This window comes from Hyla sarda, chromosome 11 (assembly GCF_029499605.1).
Source record: "Hyla sarda isolate aHylSar1 chromosome 11, aHylSar1.hap1, whole genome shotgun sequence".
NCBI classification, from domain to species: domain Eukaryota; kingdom Metazoa; phylum Chordata; class Amphibia; order Anura; family Hylidae; genus Hyla; species Hyla sarda.
The window spans coordinates 45,614,390-45,630,334 of record NC_079199.1 but is presented as its reverse complement, the minus strand read 5'-3'; the positions used below and the strand labels follow the sequence as shown (position 1 = coordinate 45,630,334).

Genomic DNA, 15,945 nt, shown 5'->3' with positions numbered 1-15,945 from the left:
CAGAATGGCAGAAGTATTACCCTGCTGACTAAGGCCACTGCTATTATGGAATACCATTGCCATTAAGAAGTGCACAAGGTCTGTACAATGTTTAGGTAGGTAGCACATGAATGCCAGGACCTTAGGATTCCTAGCAGAACATTACCCAGAGCATCACACTGCCTGCTCCTGGTGCCGTCTCTTCCCCAAAAAAGTGATACAAATGCTTCTGGGCATCCATTATGTAAAAAAGGAAACATGATTCATATGCTGCCATCACACCCCTCCTATAGACTTGCACTAAGGTGGCGGAGCCGTGACGTCACGATGCTCCGGCCCCTGTATTGCGCGTCATTACGCACATAGCGAGTTTGCTCTGTGCAGTAATGACAGCGGGGTTCTGCAGCTGAGATCCCCGGGGTCCCCAGCGGCGGGACCCCCGCGATAAGACATCTTTATCCCCTATCCTTTGGATAGAGTATAAGATGTGTAGAGGCAGAGTACCCCTTTAAAGCCCATAGACTTCTATGGGATTCCGCACTCCCATTCACACTTCTGAATTTCTGCTTGCGGAATTCCGCAAGCGGAAATTCAGAAGTGTGAATGGGAGTGCGGAATCCCATAGAAGTCTATGGGCTTTAATTTGAGGTGGAATTCTGCAAGCAGAAATTCTGCCGTGTGAATAGACCCTTAGAGCCCCTTCTTCTCGGGCCAGAGGTCCCCACATGTACAGAGATGCACTGTAGCCCAAGTTATGCCTCTGCTTTACAATTACATTGAAACCTCTCTAAAAGACCATCAACTGGCTCCAGAAAGTTAAACAGATTTGTAAATTACTTCTATTAAAAAAATCTTAATCCTTTCAGTACTTATAAGCTGCTGAAGTTGAGTTGTTCTTTTCTGTCTAAGTGCTCTTTGCCCAGTTTAGAAGCAAATCCCCAAAGCAAACCTCTTCTACTCTGTGCAGTTCCCGAGACAAGCAGAGATGTCAGCAGTTGCCAGACAGAAAACAACAACTCAACTTCAGCAGCTGATAATTATTGAAAGGATTAAGATTTTTTAATGGAAGTAATTTACAAATCTGTTTAACTTCTTCTCAAAGAGGTTTTACTGTAGATCCTGACAGGGAATTATACATTCCCAGATCGCAGTTCCCATTGGTACATTAAGGAGGGTATTAAATTGGACTCTACATATAAATGTCACAATGATCTTGCCAAATAAATAACAATTTTTGATTTTTAAGAGTTGCCGGTAGCCAGCCTGACTTTCTCATCCCTTTTCTTATCTATATTTCAGGAAACCAAGATGAAGTATTCTCATCGTCTTGTTCAAATGATCTTGTTAGCACATCCAACTCCAGAAGGAAAAAATTCTGTGCTATCTATGTCAAGATGTCTTTGTTGACAGTGCTTGGCTTTCAGTAGGGACAAAGCCAGCATCGGTTACCTGCAGAGTTTTATTGGGTAAACCTTTGTATTTAAGTCAAAATGTGAACTAAATGTACCTACTGGGTCTTGACTGATACAGTTAACCTTATCCCTGCCAGTGAGGATCATATCGGAAACATTTTACCTATGGTTCTTACAGTACATTCTCATTTTATCTGGCTGTAATTTTGTTTTTATTGCATTAGATTCGCACAGTAATGTAGGCAGCCATCCTGTTCTACAGATTTTTCTTTATAGCAGAAAACCTTTTGTTAGAAAGAAGAAAAAAAACTATTGCGGAAGATTTAATATTAAATGGGCACTGTCGCCAACTTTATTTTTTGATATGTTGTAGTACTTATGTACTACAACATATCTCTAATATACATTTTTTTTTTTTTTTTTATTAAAATGGTTTAATTTACATTTGAAAACCGGCCACTAGGGGGTCTCCCTCCTAGTGGCCGGCTGCAGCCTGGCGTGACGTCACGCCTGAAAAAGGACTGATTTTGGCCTGGCAATCAGTCCTTTTTCAGTTAGGCTGCACTCGCTCCCTGCCTGTCAATCAGACAGGCGGGAGCAAGCGCATTGGCTCCCCGGCCACTCCTCCCGCACATCGCAGCCGCCTCGTCGCCAACGCTGTCCCTGCACGCCCGCTGCCGGACTCTGCAGTAAGTGTAATGAGGGAACGGGGTATGCGGGAGGGGGGTTTGTGATGGAGGGAACGGGGTATGCGAGGCGAGGGGGGGGGGGGGTTGTGATGGAGGGAACAGGGTATGGCGCGGGGGGGGGACGGGGACGGAGGGAACGGGCTAGTGCCGAATGTAACTAGCTCCGGCACTCCGGTGGAAAACTTTCTTTTTTTTTTTTTTTTTATGAACTGGTGACAGAAAGTTAAACAGATTTGTAAATGACTTCTATTAAAAATCTTTATCCTTCCAGTACTTATTAGCAGCTGTATGCTACAGAGGAAATGTTTTGCTTTTTGAATTCCTTTTTTCTCTTGTCCACAGAGCTCTCTGTTGACACCTCTGTCCGTGTCAGGAACTGTCCAGAGTAGCACAGGTTTGCTATGAGGATTTTCTCCTGCTCTGAACAGTTCCTGATACGGGCATTAGGTGTCAACAGAGAGCACTGTGGACAAGACAAAAAATAAATTCAAAAAGAAAAGAATGCTGTAGCATACAGCTACTAAAAAGTATTGGAAGGATAAAGATTTGTTAATAGAAGTAATTTACAAATCTGTTTAACTTTCTGGCACCAGTTGATTTAAAAATAAATAAATAAATGTTTTCCACCGGAGGGGTTATCCATAGGTGATTTTGTTTTGTACCTGCATGGACATGCTTAGGAAGGATCTGTGCTGAGATTACCATAACATTGTGGCTATCTTTTTGTAAACTAGTAATTTCCTGTTAAAGTTTGTTCTCTGAAACAACACATTCCATAATTCCTTGTTTGTAAGTGTTAGGTCACTTTCTTCTCTCCCACACATCAGTCACCCCACCCATTGAAATACAAATGAGTTGCGTTCCATTCAAATCACAGAAGAATTGTGAGAAAATCATCACACACAGGTACAGCCACTATATTATGGACTACACTAACTTTACAGCCCTTGTAGCATAGTCAAATAAAAAAAAATCCACGCCAGACCCCAAGCCATGCAAATGGTTCTTGCCACTTTCTAAAACTTTTTTGCAGAATAACGCACATTTTTTAGACAAATATGGCAGGCACCATGTGCGACTATAATGTTTTTAAGTCTCAAAACTTGTGTAAAATGTTTTGTAATTTGACTTCTATGGGAGAGTATTGTGCACATTCTCTGTGTCATGAGCAGATGTGTCTGTGTAGGGACACGAAGGACAGAGTATGAGGTGTGCTGTCCCCATCACTCATTGTCCCTACCAATCGTGGATCAGAATCCTTATTATACATAATGGGCCTCATTTACTAAGCTAAAACTCACTAGTTTTTGTCTGTTTTTTCTAAGTTATTTTGGTGCATAGTGACTGAAGCATGTCTCTGACAGTGTGCGACAGGGTGCACCAGGAAAATCCAACTCACCCGACATTGCCTTGTAAAAAGGAAAGGGGGCATGGCTGGCCCGAAAGGGGGCGTGCTTTCACAACCCAACCTTTTTACTATTGAATTCACAGAAAATCTTACTAAATGGCTGGAAATTTCCACCTAGAAAAAGCTGGTCAGAAAAATTTCCCGACTTGTAAATCTGTGATCCCCATAGTACATGTGGTGGCCCGGAACCGTATTACATACTGTACCAAGTGTAGAGGTCCCCAAAGTCAGAGTAACTACGTTCAGGTAGGGTCCCTCAGGTGGGACAGCCCATAGCCGCCTCTTCTTAAGTCTAATTATCTAATGTTAATATATGTATATATTTAATAATAGTATATATCTAGGATAATGTATAGTACTTACCTTGTTTAGCGTTGCAGGACCTTCGGTCATGTGACCATGTTAATAACCTCTATTGTATGTTGGAGGACCTTAGGAGGTCCTTGGGTCACGTGTTACCCACAAATCTTTGTAATGGTGATTGACATCAGTATGGACCAATTAGCACTAGTCCAGCCCCTGCCCATATAAGGGAGCTGTAGCCAATTATCCCCCTCTTGGGTTTTAGAGGGATAGCAGGACGGATCTATGCAACTTTCAAAGACACGCTAGGCCTCAAAGCCTACCGGCCTCAGCAGAAAATAAAACCATGAGTTCTAAACTACCCCTGCTAATGCTAGCGTGACTACTGGACCGCAACTAATTCCCCAAAATCCAGTGGAACAGCGAATAAGTCCCAACCTTTGTCAATCTCCAGAGAAAGCAGTTGTATGCATAGAGACTGTTCAGTTTATGAAGCTTGCAGAAAACCTTCAGTAAAAGTTATACCTGTTTCAGAAAACTCTCAAGGTTGTGGACATTCTATTATTATCTACCTTCCTATCGCTCTTGGGAAGGGTGGCGGTAGGACAAGCATTACTGAGGCGTCCTTACCCTGGAGTCACGAATAGCAAGGGTTAACAAGCACAGCTACACTCCCCATACCCTACATCCCACAGGCTATCACATACATATGGTGGAATCCTGACATCTGAAACAACATTTCCCACTAGTAAAAACCAATACTCTTAGTAAATGAGGCCCAATGTTTCCCTTTTCTAGATTAGTAATGTCATGGTTATTATTTATAATGTTGGCAACAATATATTTATGCAGCCTAAATTAGAACAAAGCACAATGCTACATTTATTTTGATTTATCTACCAAAATTTCCATCAAAGTCCATATTTTTTGTCCAACTTTTAAAAAAAGGAATTCAAAAGTTGCATGTACCCCATAATGCTAGTAAAAAAAAACTATGCAAAAGTGGCATCTGTAACGCCGAGCGCTCCGGGTCCCCGCTTCTCCCCGGAGTGCTCGCAGCATCCTCTCATTCGCAGCGCCCCGGTCAGACCTGCTGACCGGGTGCGCTGCAATATCACTCCCAGCCGGGATGCGATTCGCGACGCAGGAGGCGCCCGCTCGCGATGCGCATCCCGGCTCCCGTACCTGACCCGTTCCCCGTCTGTCTTGTCCCGGCGCACGCGGCCCCGCTCCTTAGGGCGCGCGCGCGCCGGGTCTCTGCAATTTAAAGGGCCACTGCGCCACTGATTGGCGCAGCAGGCCTAATCAGTGTTATCACCTGTGCACTCCCTACTTATACCTCACTTCCCCTGCACTCCCTCGCCGGAACTTGTTGCCATTGTGCCAGTGAAAGCGTTCCCTTGTGTGTTCCTAGCCTGTGTTCCAGACCTCCTGCCGTTGCCCCTGACTACGATCCTTGCTGCCTGCCCTGACCTTCTGCTACGTCCGACCTTGCTCTTGTCTACTCCCTTGTACCGCGCTTATCTTCAGCAGTCAGAGAGGTTGAGCCGTTGCTGGTGGATACGACCTGGTTGCTACCGCCGCTGCAAGACCATCCCGCTTTGCGGCGGGCTCTGGTGAATACCAGTAGCAACTTAGAACCGGTCCACCAACACGGTCCACGCCAATCCCTCTCTGGCACAGAGGATCCACCTCCAGCCAGCCGAATTGTGACAGCATCTCTGTAATCATATCTACCAACAGAATATATTTATCATTTGATTTAATACTTAAAAGTAAATGCCCTAAAAGCATAACCAAAAAAGCAATGGTGGTAACTACAGTTTTTTTTTCCATCCATCTCAATACTGTAAAAATTAATAACATTTTTCAATACACTAATTGTACCCCAAAACAGTGCCATACAAAATACAACTCTAAGGGTGCATTCATATCATGTTTTGGGGATACAGAGGGAGAATTTGAAAACCGCTGTTGGTGTATCCCCGCCAGACCCATGCCGCACCCCATTCATCTGAATGAGAAGGAATCAGCTAGTGACTCCAGTCGGCTCCTTTTTGGACCGTATGCGGTTTTGTTGCCAGACCAAAACAGCAGCAGACCACGGTCTTCAGTCCGGCCACAAAACCGGATATGGGCCAAAATTTTGCAGACTGTCGTGTGGCTCATTCAAATGAATGGGGGTGCTGCACGGGCCCAGGGGAATATAGGAGCTGTATCCCCAAAACATTATGTAAATGAGCCTTTATATAGCTATATTGACTGCAGAAAAAAAACTGCAAAGTATTGCTCTTAGAATTCTACAGTATAAAAATTAAATAAAAAATGTCATTATTAAAATGTACCTGTTGTCAACAAAAACTTTTTATATATTGCAGATAATACCATTATATATATATATATATATATATATATATATATATATATATATATATTTGTAATATACATTGATTAAAAATTGTGTATATTTTTGGGAGAAAAAATGCTGTCTCTGCAGCTATTGTCTGTGTGTCTCTATGATGAGTCCAAAAACAGGAAGTGAGGGAAGGACAAGGAGGGATCTGTACAGACTCCTGGCTTGTCAATCATCCTGTTGTGTGAGCCAGGAACGTGTCATAGAGTCTCATTGCACACTCTCCTGCTTTTTCTTACTGCACAGAGCCCTGCTTGTCCACCCTCACTTCCTGTGTTTGGACTCCTCATAGAGACACACATGCAATAGCTGCAGGGACAAAAATATGCACATTTTTTAACCAATGTATATTACAAATATACATATAATAATATTATCTACATTATATAAAACATTTTTGTTGACAACAGGTACACTTTAAGGCCCAAAACAAGTCAGTCACTTCTGCGTTGAACAGGAGATACAGATGTACATGTATTGCAGTATCTTACCCAGTAGTAACATTTGCACAATTGATGTAGTCCCAAAAGTGTCAAATGTCAAAGACGTACCACATCTGTATCACATCAAACATTGCCAACAAAGAGCAAATCAACAACAACCCTTTCACTCCCCTATAGGCACGAACAGGAATTACAACTTCCTTTTTTTTTTTTTTTTGGTCTTTTTAAAGACTTCTTAGGCTATGTTCACATGGTGGAATATCCACACGGGCAATCTCCGAGCGGACATTGCCCTGACAGTGGAGCGCTGCTAGAACATGCTGGCGCTAGGAGACATAGATGGAAATGCATTTCTGTGTGGGAATCAATGGGAATCAATGGGACTCTGCTGTTGCGTAATATCCATGCGGAATTCTGCACAGAAATTCCCTCGTGTGAACATGGCCTTATCCCCTGTCCCCAAAACTGAATATAGAAAGAGGGGATGTCTTTTTTGGGGAGGTAAGAAGCTTCTGAGCATATACACTTGCAATACATAGCAATCCACAAACCATGGTGTCGTCATTGCATTGAACTGGAGTCTACACTATTTAAAGTGGCAGTGCACTAGTTGCTTAAGCATAATCTAATACAACATTGTTTTAATTACATTTTTGAAGAATTGATATTTACCTGGGATGAAGGAGGAACGCCAGTCGCCTCTACTTCATGTTCAGGCTGAAGTCCGGTACAGAAGTCCTCTGCCTGTAAGGTTATGTAAAGTACAGTAAGTAAAATATACTGTAATTAAAGGTGTCATGTACCCCTTGTGAGGCGCTGCACGAGGCCAACTTGTAGAGTGTGAAACCAAGGCACGAGCTGTGTGACAGGAGAAGTTACCTCAACATCACTCATTAGTCACAAACATGTCTGGCCACATATTTGTATAATACGAAGGCTGAGAAAGGGAGGACGCGAAGCCGGGTAATCACTGGTTGTAGAAAAAGCCGCGTCTCCAGTCCCTGGTGTCATACACACAGATGCAAATGACTGCATTGTCTTGTAATGGACAAATGACCAGGAAAGAATAGCATATTTGAATACAGGTTTAAAAAGGAAACTGTGAAACGGTTAGGGTGCATACACACCACGTTTTTGCAATACAGTTCCCGTATCAGGTTTTTGATGTAAAACAGATTCCTCAAAACCTGACTAAACTGTATCAAAACGTGTGTACAAATTTCAACCCGTATCCAGTTAAAAACCGTATACGGCTTGAAAAATTATGTCCGGTTGCATCCGTTTTTAAAGAAAAAAACGTATAGGTTTTGAATTTTTCACTCCATTTTGAATAAAGTTTCACTTGTTTGATTGAAATTCCAAGAAAAAAAAAACTGTGCAAAGTCAAAAACCGCATGGTGAAAACCGGATGGAACCGTAATCACATACGGTTCCCGTTGACTCCCGTGTTAAAAAAAAAAAATGTATACGGTTTAAGGCTGGGTTCACACTACGTTTTTCAAATACGGTAACCGTATACGGTTCTCCGCAAAAAAACGTATACGACCGTATCCGAAACCGTATGCATAGAGAATGCATTGTAAACCGTATTCCAAATGTTGTGTACGGTTGCATCCGTTTTGCCTCAGATACGGTTTTGCTGATTTTTCAACCGTAGGCAAAAACGCTGGTGACCAGGTTTTTGCCTCCGGTTGGAAAACCTTATGCGAACCGTATGCGGTTCTTTTAACATTGTTGTCTATGAGAACCGTACACAGAATTTCAGAATACGGTTGCACACGGTTTTTCTAATCCGTTTTTGGAGTTGACACATGCGCAGAAGGAATTTCAATAGAACAATAGTAACTTTATTAAATTGCTGGAAAACTAATTCCAACAAAATAGCAAAACCGTTGGCAAAAACTGATGCAAATGTATAGAACCGTACGGGGAAAAACCATATACGTTTTAATTTGGAGTCATACGGTTGTATACGGTTGCATACGGTTTTTGCCATACGTTTTTTAGCGGAAAACCATATACGGTAACCGTATTTGAAAAACGTGGTGTGAACCCAGCCTAATACAGTTTTTCACCCGGGCCAAAAACCGTGGTAGTTTTGAGTACGGGAAAAAAAAACTGACAAAACCGTACAGGATGCAAAACGGACACAACCTGATGCATCTTTTGGCATATGCATACGGTTTTCACATTGAAAACGTATACGGGAACTGTATTGCAAAAACGTGGTGTGAATGCAGCCTTAAAACAGTGTTTCCCAACCAGTGTGCCCCCTGCTGTTGCCTTTGGCTGTCCGGGCATGCTGGGAGTTGTAGTTTTGCAACAGCAGGAGGCACAGTGGTTGGGGAAGAAAACACTGATCTAGAGCCTAACTACTTTTCGTTTACGTTTCTATTATTAGTTAGAAAATTGAGTATTTCAATTATATTGTATATTAAAATGCAATTCTTTAACACAAACCACAGCCCATTGCATAAGTGTAGTTTTTTTTGGATTAAACATTTACAGCAGAAGGTCGGAGATTCTCTTTGTGTTAACAAATTGTTCCCCTCGAAAATAAAAAGATCTTACTACGCTCCAGAATCCACTGCAATAAGATTTCTTTATCCATTTTTCTTATAGACATATTTAAAAATTTAGAACAATAAAAGTTTGTACGCGCAGCTCACAGCAAAGTAAACAAGGTTAACTGAGATCCGCTCACACCCCGAGATTGGGAAAAAATACGGAAAATCTAAATTTCTCAGTCCTCAGTTTACCATCTGTCACAAGTACTGATCTAGAGTGTATGTTGGGAATCCTTACATTAAACCAATGTATAGATGTAAAATAACGTTTATTAAAATGGACAATCAATAATCCAAAAATCCAATGATGGTTCACAGACTGCAGGGCCCTACGGCTGTGTTACCTAAAAATTTGTAGTATCCCTACTTCACACACAGGTACGTAACTACCCGTAAAATGACAGTAGGCTGCGTGCCGAATACTGGTCTAACTCACATTGACCATGTGGTCAGAGTTAAATGACATGAGTATAGTGTATATATACATATGTGAAATAATTATATGCAGAGTAGTACTTATAATTCCTACAAGAAAAGACGCGTGTCATATTTCTTATATCAAGTGTCCACAACAATATTTAAACATTTTCAGACCACACAAAGGCCGGGATTAGAGATGAGCGAATTTACAGTAAATTCGATTCGTCATGAACTTCTCGGCTCGGCAGTTGATAGCTTATCCTGCATAAATTAGTTCAGCTTTCCGGTGCTCCCGTGGGCTGGAAAAGGTGGATACAGTCCTAGGAGACTCTTTCCTAGGACTGTATCCACCTTCTTCAGCCCACCGGAGCACCTGAAAGCTGAACTAATTTATGCAGGAAAAGTCATCAACTGCCGAGCCGAGAAGTTCGTGACGAATCAAATTTACTGTAAATTCGGTAAATTCGGCTCATCTCTAGCCGGGATTTATCAAAGACTGTCTACGGTAGAGCTATTCTCCCACGTTTATTTGAGTGGTAGGTTTGACTAGCGTGCATCTTATTTATGAAGAAGGTGCAGCAGGATGATAAATTTTGCGCAGCTCTGCTATGGAGGAAAAACCTTTACCACATACACTTCTTCTAGATGCTTTTGAGGAAGGGAAGTAGACACTTTCCTGGGTCCTGAATTTGGCAGGTTAGGTGTTTTTACTTACTTAAAGAGTTGCCTGGACATTTTTACTTTCATTTTAGACGCTACAATCAAATTTGATTGTGGTGTCTAAGGGGTTAAAGGCGGGCATCACCGTGATCGGTGATGTCTGGCATTAGAGATGGGTCCTGGTGGCAGGCAGCCGCCAGGACCACCCAGCTATGACCTGCGCTCAGCTCCTGAGCACGTGTCATAGAAGGGGAGTGGGACGCTGTCGTCCACAAGAGGTTAAAGGTTGAATTGTGGAAGGTAGAAATTATTCTCACGCCTACTGGTAGGTGGTGTAGCTTTGCGCCTAAAAAAAGTCGCAAATGATAAATATGTGACCACTGCATGGTCAAAAAGAAAATGTTCTACAGGTAGGCAAAAAGAGTGAAACTGTCTATATCAAAAGACGCATAAAAGTCAAAAAATATGCTGCTTGTGCCTGAACTGCGCCTAAAAATAGACAAAAAAATGCTCTAAAAGTGATAATAAATCTCCCCCAAAGTCCTTTTCAAGCCGACCAGCCTTATTTTGTTCCCCACAGATTCAATAGTTCTAAACTATGTATTATAGGGGCTGTGGGGGAGATTTATCAAAACCTGTTGAGAGGAAAAGTTGCCCAGTTGCCCATAGCAACCAATCAGATCGCTTCTTTCATTTTTGCAGAGGCCTTGTTAAAAATGAAAGAAGCGAGCTGATTGGTTGCTATGGGCAACTCAGCAACTTTTTCTTTGCACAGGTTTTGATAAATCTCCCCCTGTGTGTACTACACATGCTCAGGAAGAAGGTAGCAGCCTTCGAAATGTTGCCAGTCCCTTTGTGGATCAGATGGGCTGATGGACCAGAAAAGGAGTTGTGAGGACTTTAGTGATAAAATATCTCTGAAGGTAGAACCCCAGTCAGCACCCTGAAAGTCAAACTTATATTATATATATATATAATGCAATAAAATACATTATATATATATATATATATATATATATATATATATATATATATATATATATATATAATCTATAGATGCAAAATTAAAACATTTATTGGTTTTTAATTAGGTGGGTGGGTAAAAAGGTTGTATTGGGTTAAATTGTAATGTGACTACTAATGTATTGAAGTTGTCTTAGTCATTGTTGTATACACTGAGATAAATTGATATTATACGGATTTATACTGTACATGTTAGCTAAAGTTATATAGTGTATTTATAGTGTGTTAGTGAATAAACCTTTATATTATTAACCCTGTGTTGGGAATTAGTTAATATTATAATATTATACTTCTTACTATTATATTTCTATAATATCTATAATATATCGCCAATTCTGTATTCGTGAACATACTATAATGACTTGTCCCCAACACTAAAATAATGTCCTGTTGCCTAGAAAACAGTATAATTTATCCAAAATTTATGTGTCTAGAGATCTGCCCCCTCCAACCAAATGACCCCATCCGATTGGTGGTTTACCTGGTTGGCTCTGGTTATATTCCCTGGTAGTCTTCTTGAACAGGACAAAGATGTGCACTTCTCCTTGTGCAGAAAGCAGGCGCATGCACGGTTTCGCCTGTCCTAGCGAGTGTGCGCAGTTCACCTGTGCTTACCCAAAATTTGCAGCTCATGTGCACAGAAAGGAGTCAGGGCTCCTGGTAAATGTAGTTTTCAATAGCAGGCAGTCACGTGGTGTAAAGTTCTGGACTGCTAATTTGGAAAGGGAGAACCCATATGATGTTGGTGAATGCACAGTTAGTGTGCATTTTCAATGTTTATATGTACAGTATCTATGACTTTAAAAACTGGTATGCTGGGACAACCCCTTAAAAAATACATTTGCATTACATAACCTACGTTCACAGCAATGATGAGAGATTCTGCAGCTATGGAGAACACATAATGGCTTCTTGGTATATTAGCCTTTATTGTTTACCTATCCACGTGGTCTGTCCTGTACTAGGATGTGTCTGGGACTATGTAATTGTAATAACACGGCACATACAGTACATATGAGTAAACCACTACATTATGACTAAATCACCTATAAACTGTACAGAGTAACATTCCTGGCTTGGTTATAACACTTTGGTCTAATGTGGCTGGCTCCCTGTCTTTTTTCTGCCAATGGGTTCTGGATAGTGACTGTATTAGAGTTTCCTTTCCCTATACCCCATACCACTCCCCCCATTTTATTTATCTTTCTCTCTCATTCTTTTCTTTGTTCTTTCTTTGATCTTTTCCTTTCTAGGGACTTGTCCTAGCAGGGCGGTTACAGTGCAGTTGGATTCCCACTGTCCAATGTGTTTATTTTGGTTGCGCAAATATGTTTCTAGAACATTCACATATGTTTTTGCATACACAAGCATGTTTCCCATCCCTATGTCTTACACTATTATATGCCAGTGTTTGATAGTTATCCCTATAAACTTAAAAAAAAAAAATAATTTTGACAACCAAAACCTTCTTACTTCTGCAACCAGTGTAGAGTCTTCCATCTCCTCAGCCAATGATGGCAAGACATAGGAATCCCTTCTTTGTACCTAAACACAACAAAGACATCTCAGCAGAGTAGAGCAATACCTAACAGAACTACTTGCCTATTATACTTACTATACCAAGATATGTAAAAACATAATATAGTCTACTAAAATGCATGCATGTCTTTGGGATTCACAGTTTGCAAGCCATGAAGGCAAATACTCTGAAGGGCTTTTGTACTATAGAGGCAGCTGCCATGGGCCCCTAAGAAAGAAGAACCCTTGTTGCTATTGGGTAATGAGAACCTGAGCAGAATTTTCCTCTCCAGCAAAACCTTGTACTATAATGGGATGCCAAGTCTGATCTTTGCTATGGTAGCCCAATTGTACTAAACTGTATATGCTCCAATATGTCATCGATAAGGACTGATTAGTTAAATGCTCCAAAAAATAAGTAATATACCCCTGCACTGGGTGATCCACTCCACTCAGCTTCAGAAGGACCTCAGTGGGGCCCATCACAGCTAGGCTTAGAACTTGAGCCCACTTTGGAATCAATTAGCAAATCAAGCAGAAATTCATGGGTTGTAGCTTCTATTTGTGCCATGATGGTCTTTGTACACTATTATTGCATAGTGCCTGCTCAACAACTGAACCATACCAAACCTTTTTCCGACATTGCAGCTGAGATGTTAGTTACCTCTGTTTGGATGGTGTTCATGCCTTCAGTTATTGGAGACAATATGGACTCCAAGTCTTGATTATCTGGCTCCAGCCTTAAATGTTCAAGCTGTTCATTGACTAAGTTGCGTTGGGAAAGTAGAATCGCTTCCTTCTTTTGGTTTAGTCTCTCCATTTGTTTCTTCATATCTTCAGTCTTCTCCTAGAAGGAAATATTAAATAAAATAAGAGAGCAAGTTACTAACTATAATAACCATGAGTGGTCTCAGGAGGTTGGTTGTTGGTTGGCAGTAGTCATATTGCTAAGTGAGTCTGATAACTGGGGAAAACAGAGTTTGTCATTGTCTAGCTCTTTATTTCCCAACCTGTGACTCTACAGCTGTTGAAAAACTATGACTTTCAGCATGCCCAAACCGCCTTCCGCTGGGAACACCGGTCTAGCAACAGGTTCTTCAATCAGTGGTGACTAGATTGGACCTCAATGCACATGTGGACATTAGCATAGGCACTTTCTACACTACATGTCATCTGTGAGATGAAATGCCTATGTATCACCAGCATTGCTGCACAAGCATTTATAGGGGTCACTGGTCCCTAGTAATAGAGTGGGAAGTATTTAAAGGGGTCTAGCCAGACTAATATAGTATTAAAAGGCAACCGTATAAAAAGATAGGTTTCCATGTATTACATAAATGTCTGAATTGCACAAGAGTGAGAGCTGCTCTTACTGGTGGTTTCCCCATTCTGTACAAAGAGTACGAGTCTCGAGCAAGGATCTACAGTATATGTTCTAATAGAGCATAGCATATGGGCAGTGGTTGTCTTCATGAAACAATCCCATAGTTTTTGTCTTTCATTGCAGTTTGGGTAGGGTGGACAACCAACAGGAAAGCTACTGCGAAGGGTATTACAAGGAATTTATTTATTTATTTTAAATAGATCCACTCTTATCCATTGATTTTAAGGTATCTGGTACACATAAGCCGGTACATATTGACTATAGTCATACAGTATATATTACTCACACTTTAGTAAGAAGTAGTGTTGAGCGGCATAGGCCATATTCGAATTCGCGAATATTCGCGAATATATGGACGAATATTCGTCATATATTCGCGAATATTCGCATATTCGTTATATCCTCGTTTTATTTTCGCATATGCGAAAATTCGCGTATGCGAAAATTAACATATGTGAAAATTAATATACACAAACTTAACATACGCAAAATTCACATATGCGAAAATTAGCATATGTTAATTTTCGCATATGCGAATTTTCGTAGCCAGTCTCACATAGTAGTATTAGAGCCTTCTTTACACCACACAAGCTGGAAGCAGAGAGGGATGATCACTGTGATGTGTACTATGAAGAAAAAAACAAAACAAAAAAAAAAAAAAAAACGAATATTCGTAATTACGAATATATAGCGCTATATTCGCGAAATTCGCGAATTCGCGAATATGCTATATTCGCGAATAATATTCGAATTGCGAATATTCGCGAGCAACACTAGTAAGAAGCTTTACTACTGCCACATAGTGTTAACTATCTGAGACATCTACATATTGTAAAAAGGGTTTGGCATAGGATTGAGATCATATGAATAGGTTTGCTGTATTATGTAAGTACAGTATTTGACATTTACCTTTATATCAGATGACTCTTCTCTGGACACTTGTTGGGCATTTTCGTGCTCTTTTTCCAGTTCTGATATTTCACTTATGATCGGCTGCAAAATATGGATGAAAGAACACATTTTAAAATGGAAAATTCTTTATCTTGTTGGATTAATAACTACTATTATAAGCCTAGGGCTCCATGGTGACACGTAAGTCAATTTATTTCTTTGCAATATTAGAGCAATTTTTAATGTCTTTATCACATATAGGTCCAAAATTCTGCATTGATTGATTTTTTAATGGGAGCAACAGGTTTTCATGGCTGCCAGGATATCACACCTATTAAACCCTACCACAAGCAGACTGTAATAGGTGATTGTGAGAATAACAGTACCCTGAATACATTAGTATTGCAGTGTAGTGTATAAGCAATCACATAGGGAAGTAGCCAATGTACTGCACTTAATGTGGGACTGCTGGAGAGTTAGAGAATTCTGGGAGAGCGTGTATAGGAAAATTGCCAAGGAATTTAAAGTTATTCTCCCATTTGAAGCGAGATGTGCAATTTTAGGGATAGGAATAAATGTAAAGGGTCATGAAAAAGTGATACTCAAAATAATCGGTCTAGCAAAGATTGCCTTACTTAGAAAGTGATAGATAAAAATCTCCTCCAAATACCAGCAAGATAAAATCAAGCGCTGAGACCAGGATAAAATACGGGATGTTTAATTACCCACAATGCAACAGGTTTCACGGAAGTTCCGCTTCTTCATGCATGTAGGAATGTGCAACAAACGAAGGTTATATAGGGAAAAATCTTAACCCTTCATGGGAAAGGACTTA

General features: G+C 40.7%; 1 protein-coding gene across 7 annotated transcripts in view; it reads right to left on the bottom strand.

The window, feature by feature from the left end:
* SYNE2 (spectrin repeat containing nuclear envelope protein 2) overlaps window positions 1–15,945 on the bottom strand; it is a 355,793-nt gene that overhangs the window by 126,315 nt on the left and 213,533 nt on the right. For all 7 annotated transcript variants that reach the window (XM_056546593.1, XM_056546588.1, XM_056546590.1 and 4 more), the window contains 4 exons: window positions 15,129–15,212; window positions 13,500–13,682; window positions 12,791–12,862; window positions 7,320–7,391 (listed from right to left, as the gene is read on the bottom strand). In XM_056546593.1, the coding sequence (XP_056402568.1) occupies window positions 7,320–7,391; window positions 12,791–12,862; window positions 13,500–13,682; window positions 15,129–15,212 (411 nt within the window). The remainder of the gene's footprint in view (window positions 1–7,319; window positions 7,392–12,790; window positions 12,863–13,499; window positions 13,683–15,128; window positions 15,213–15,945) is intronic.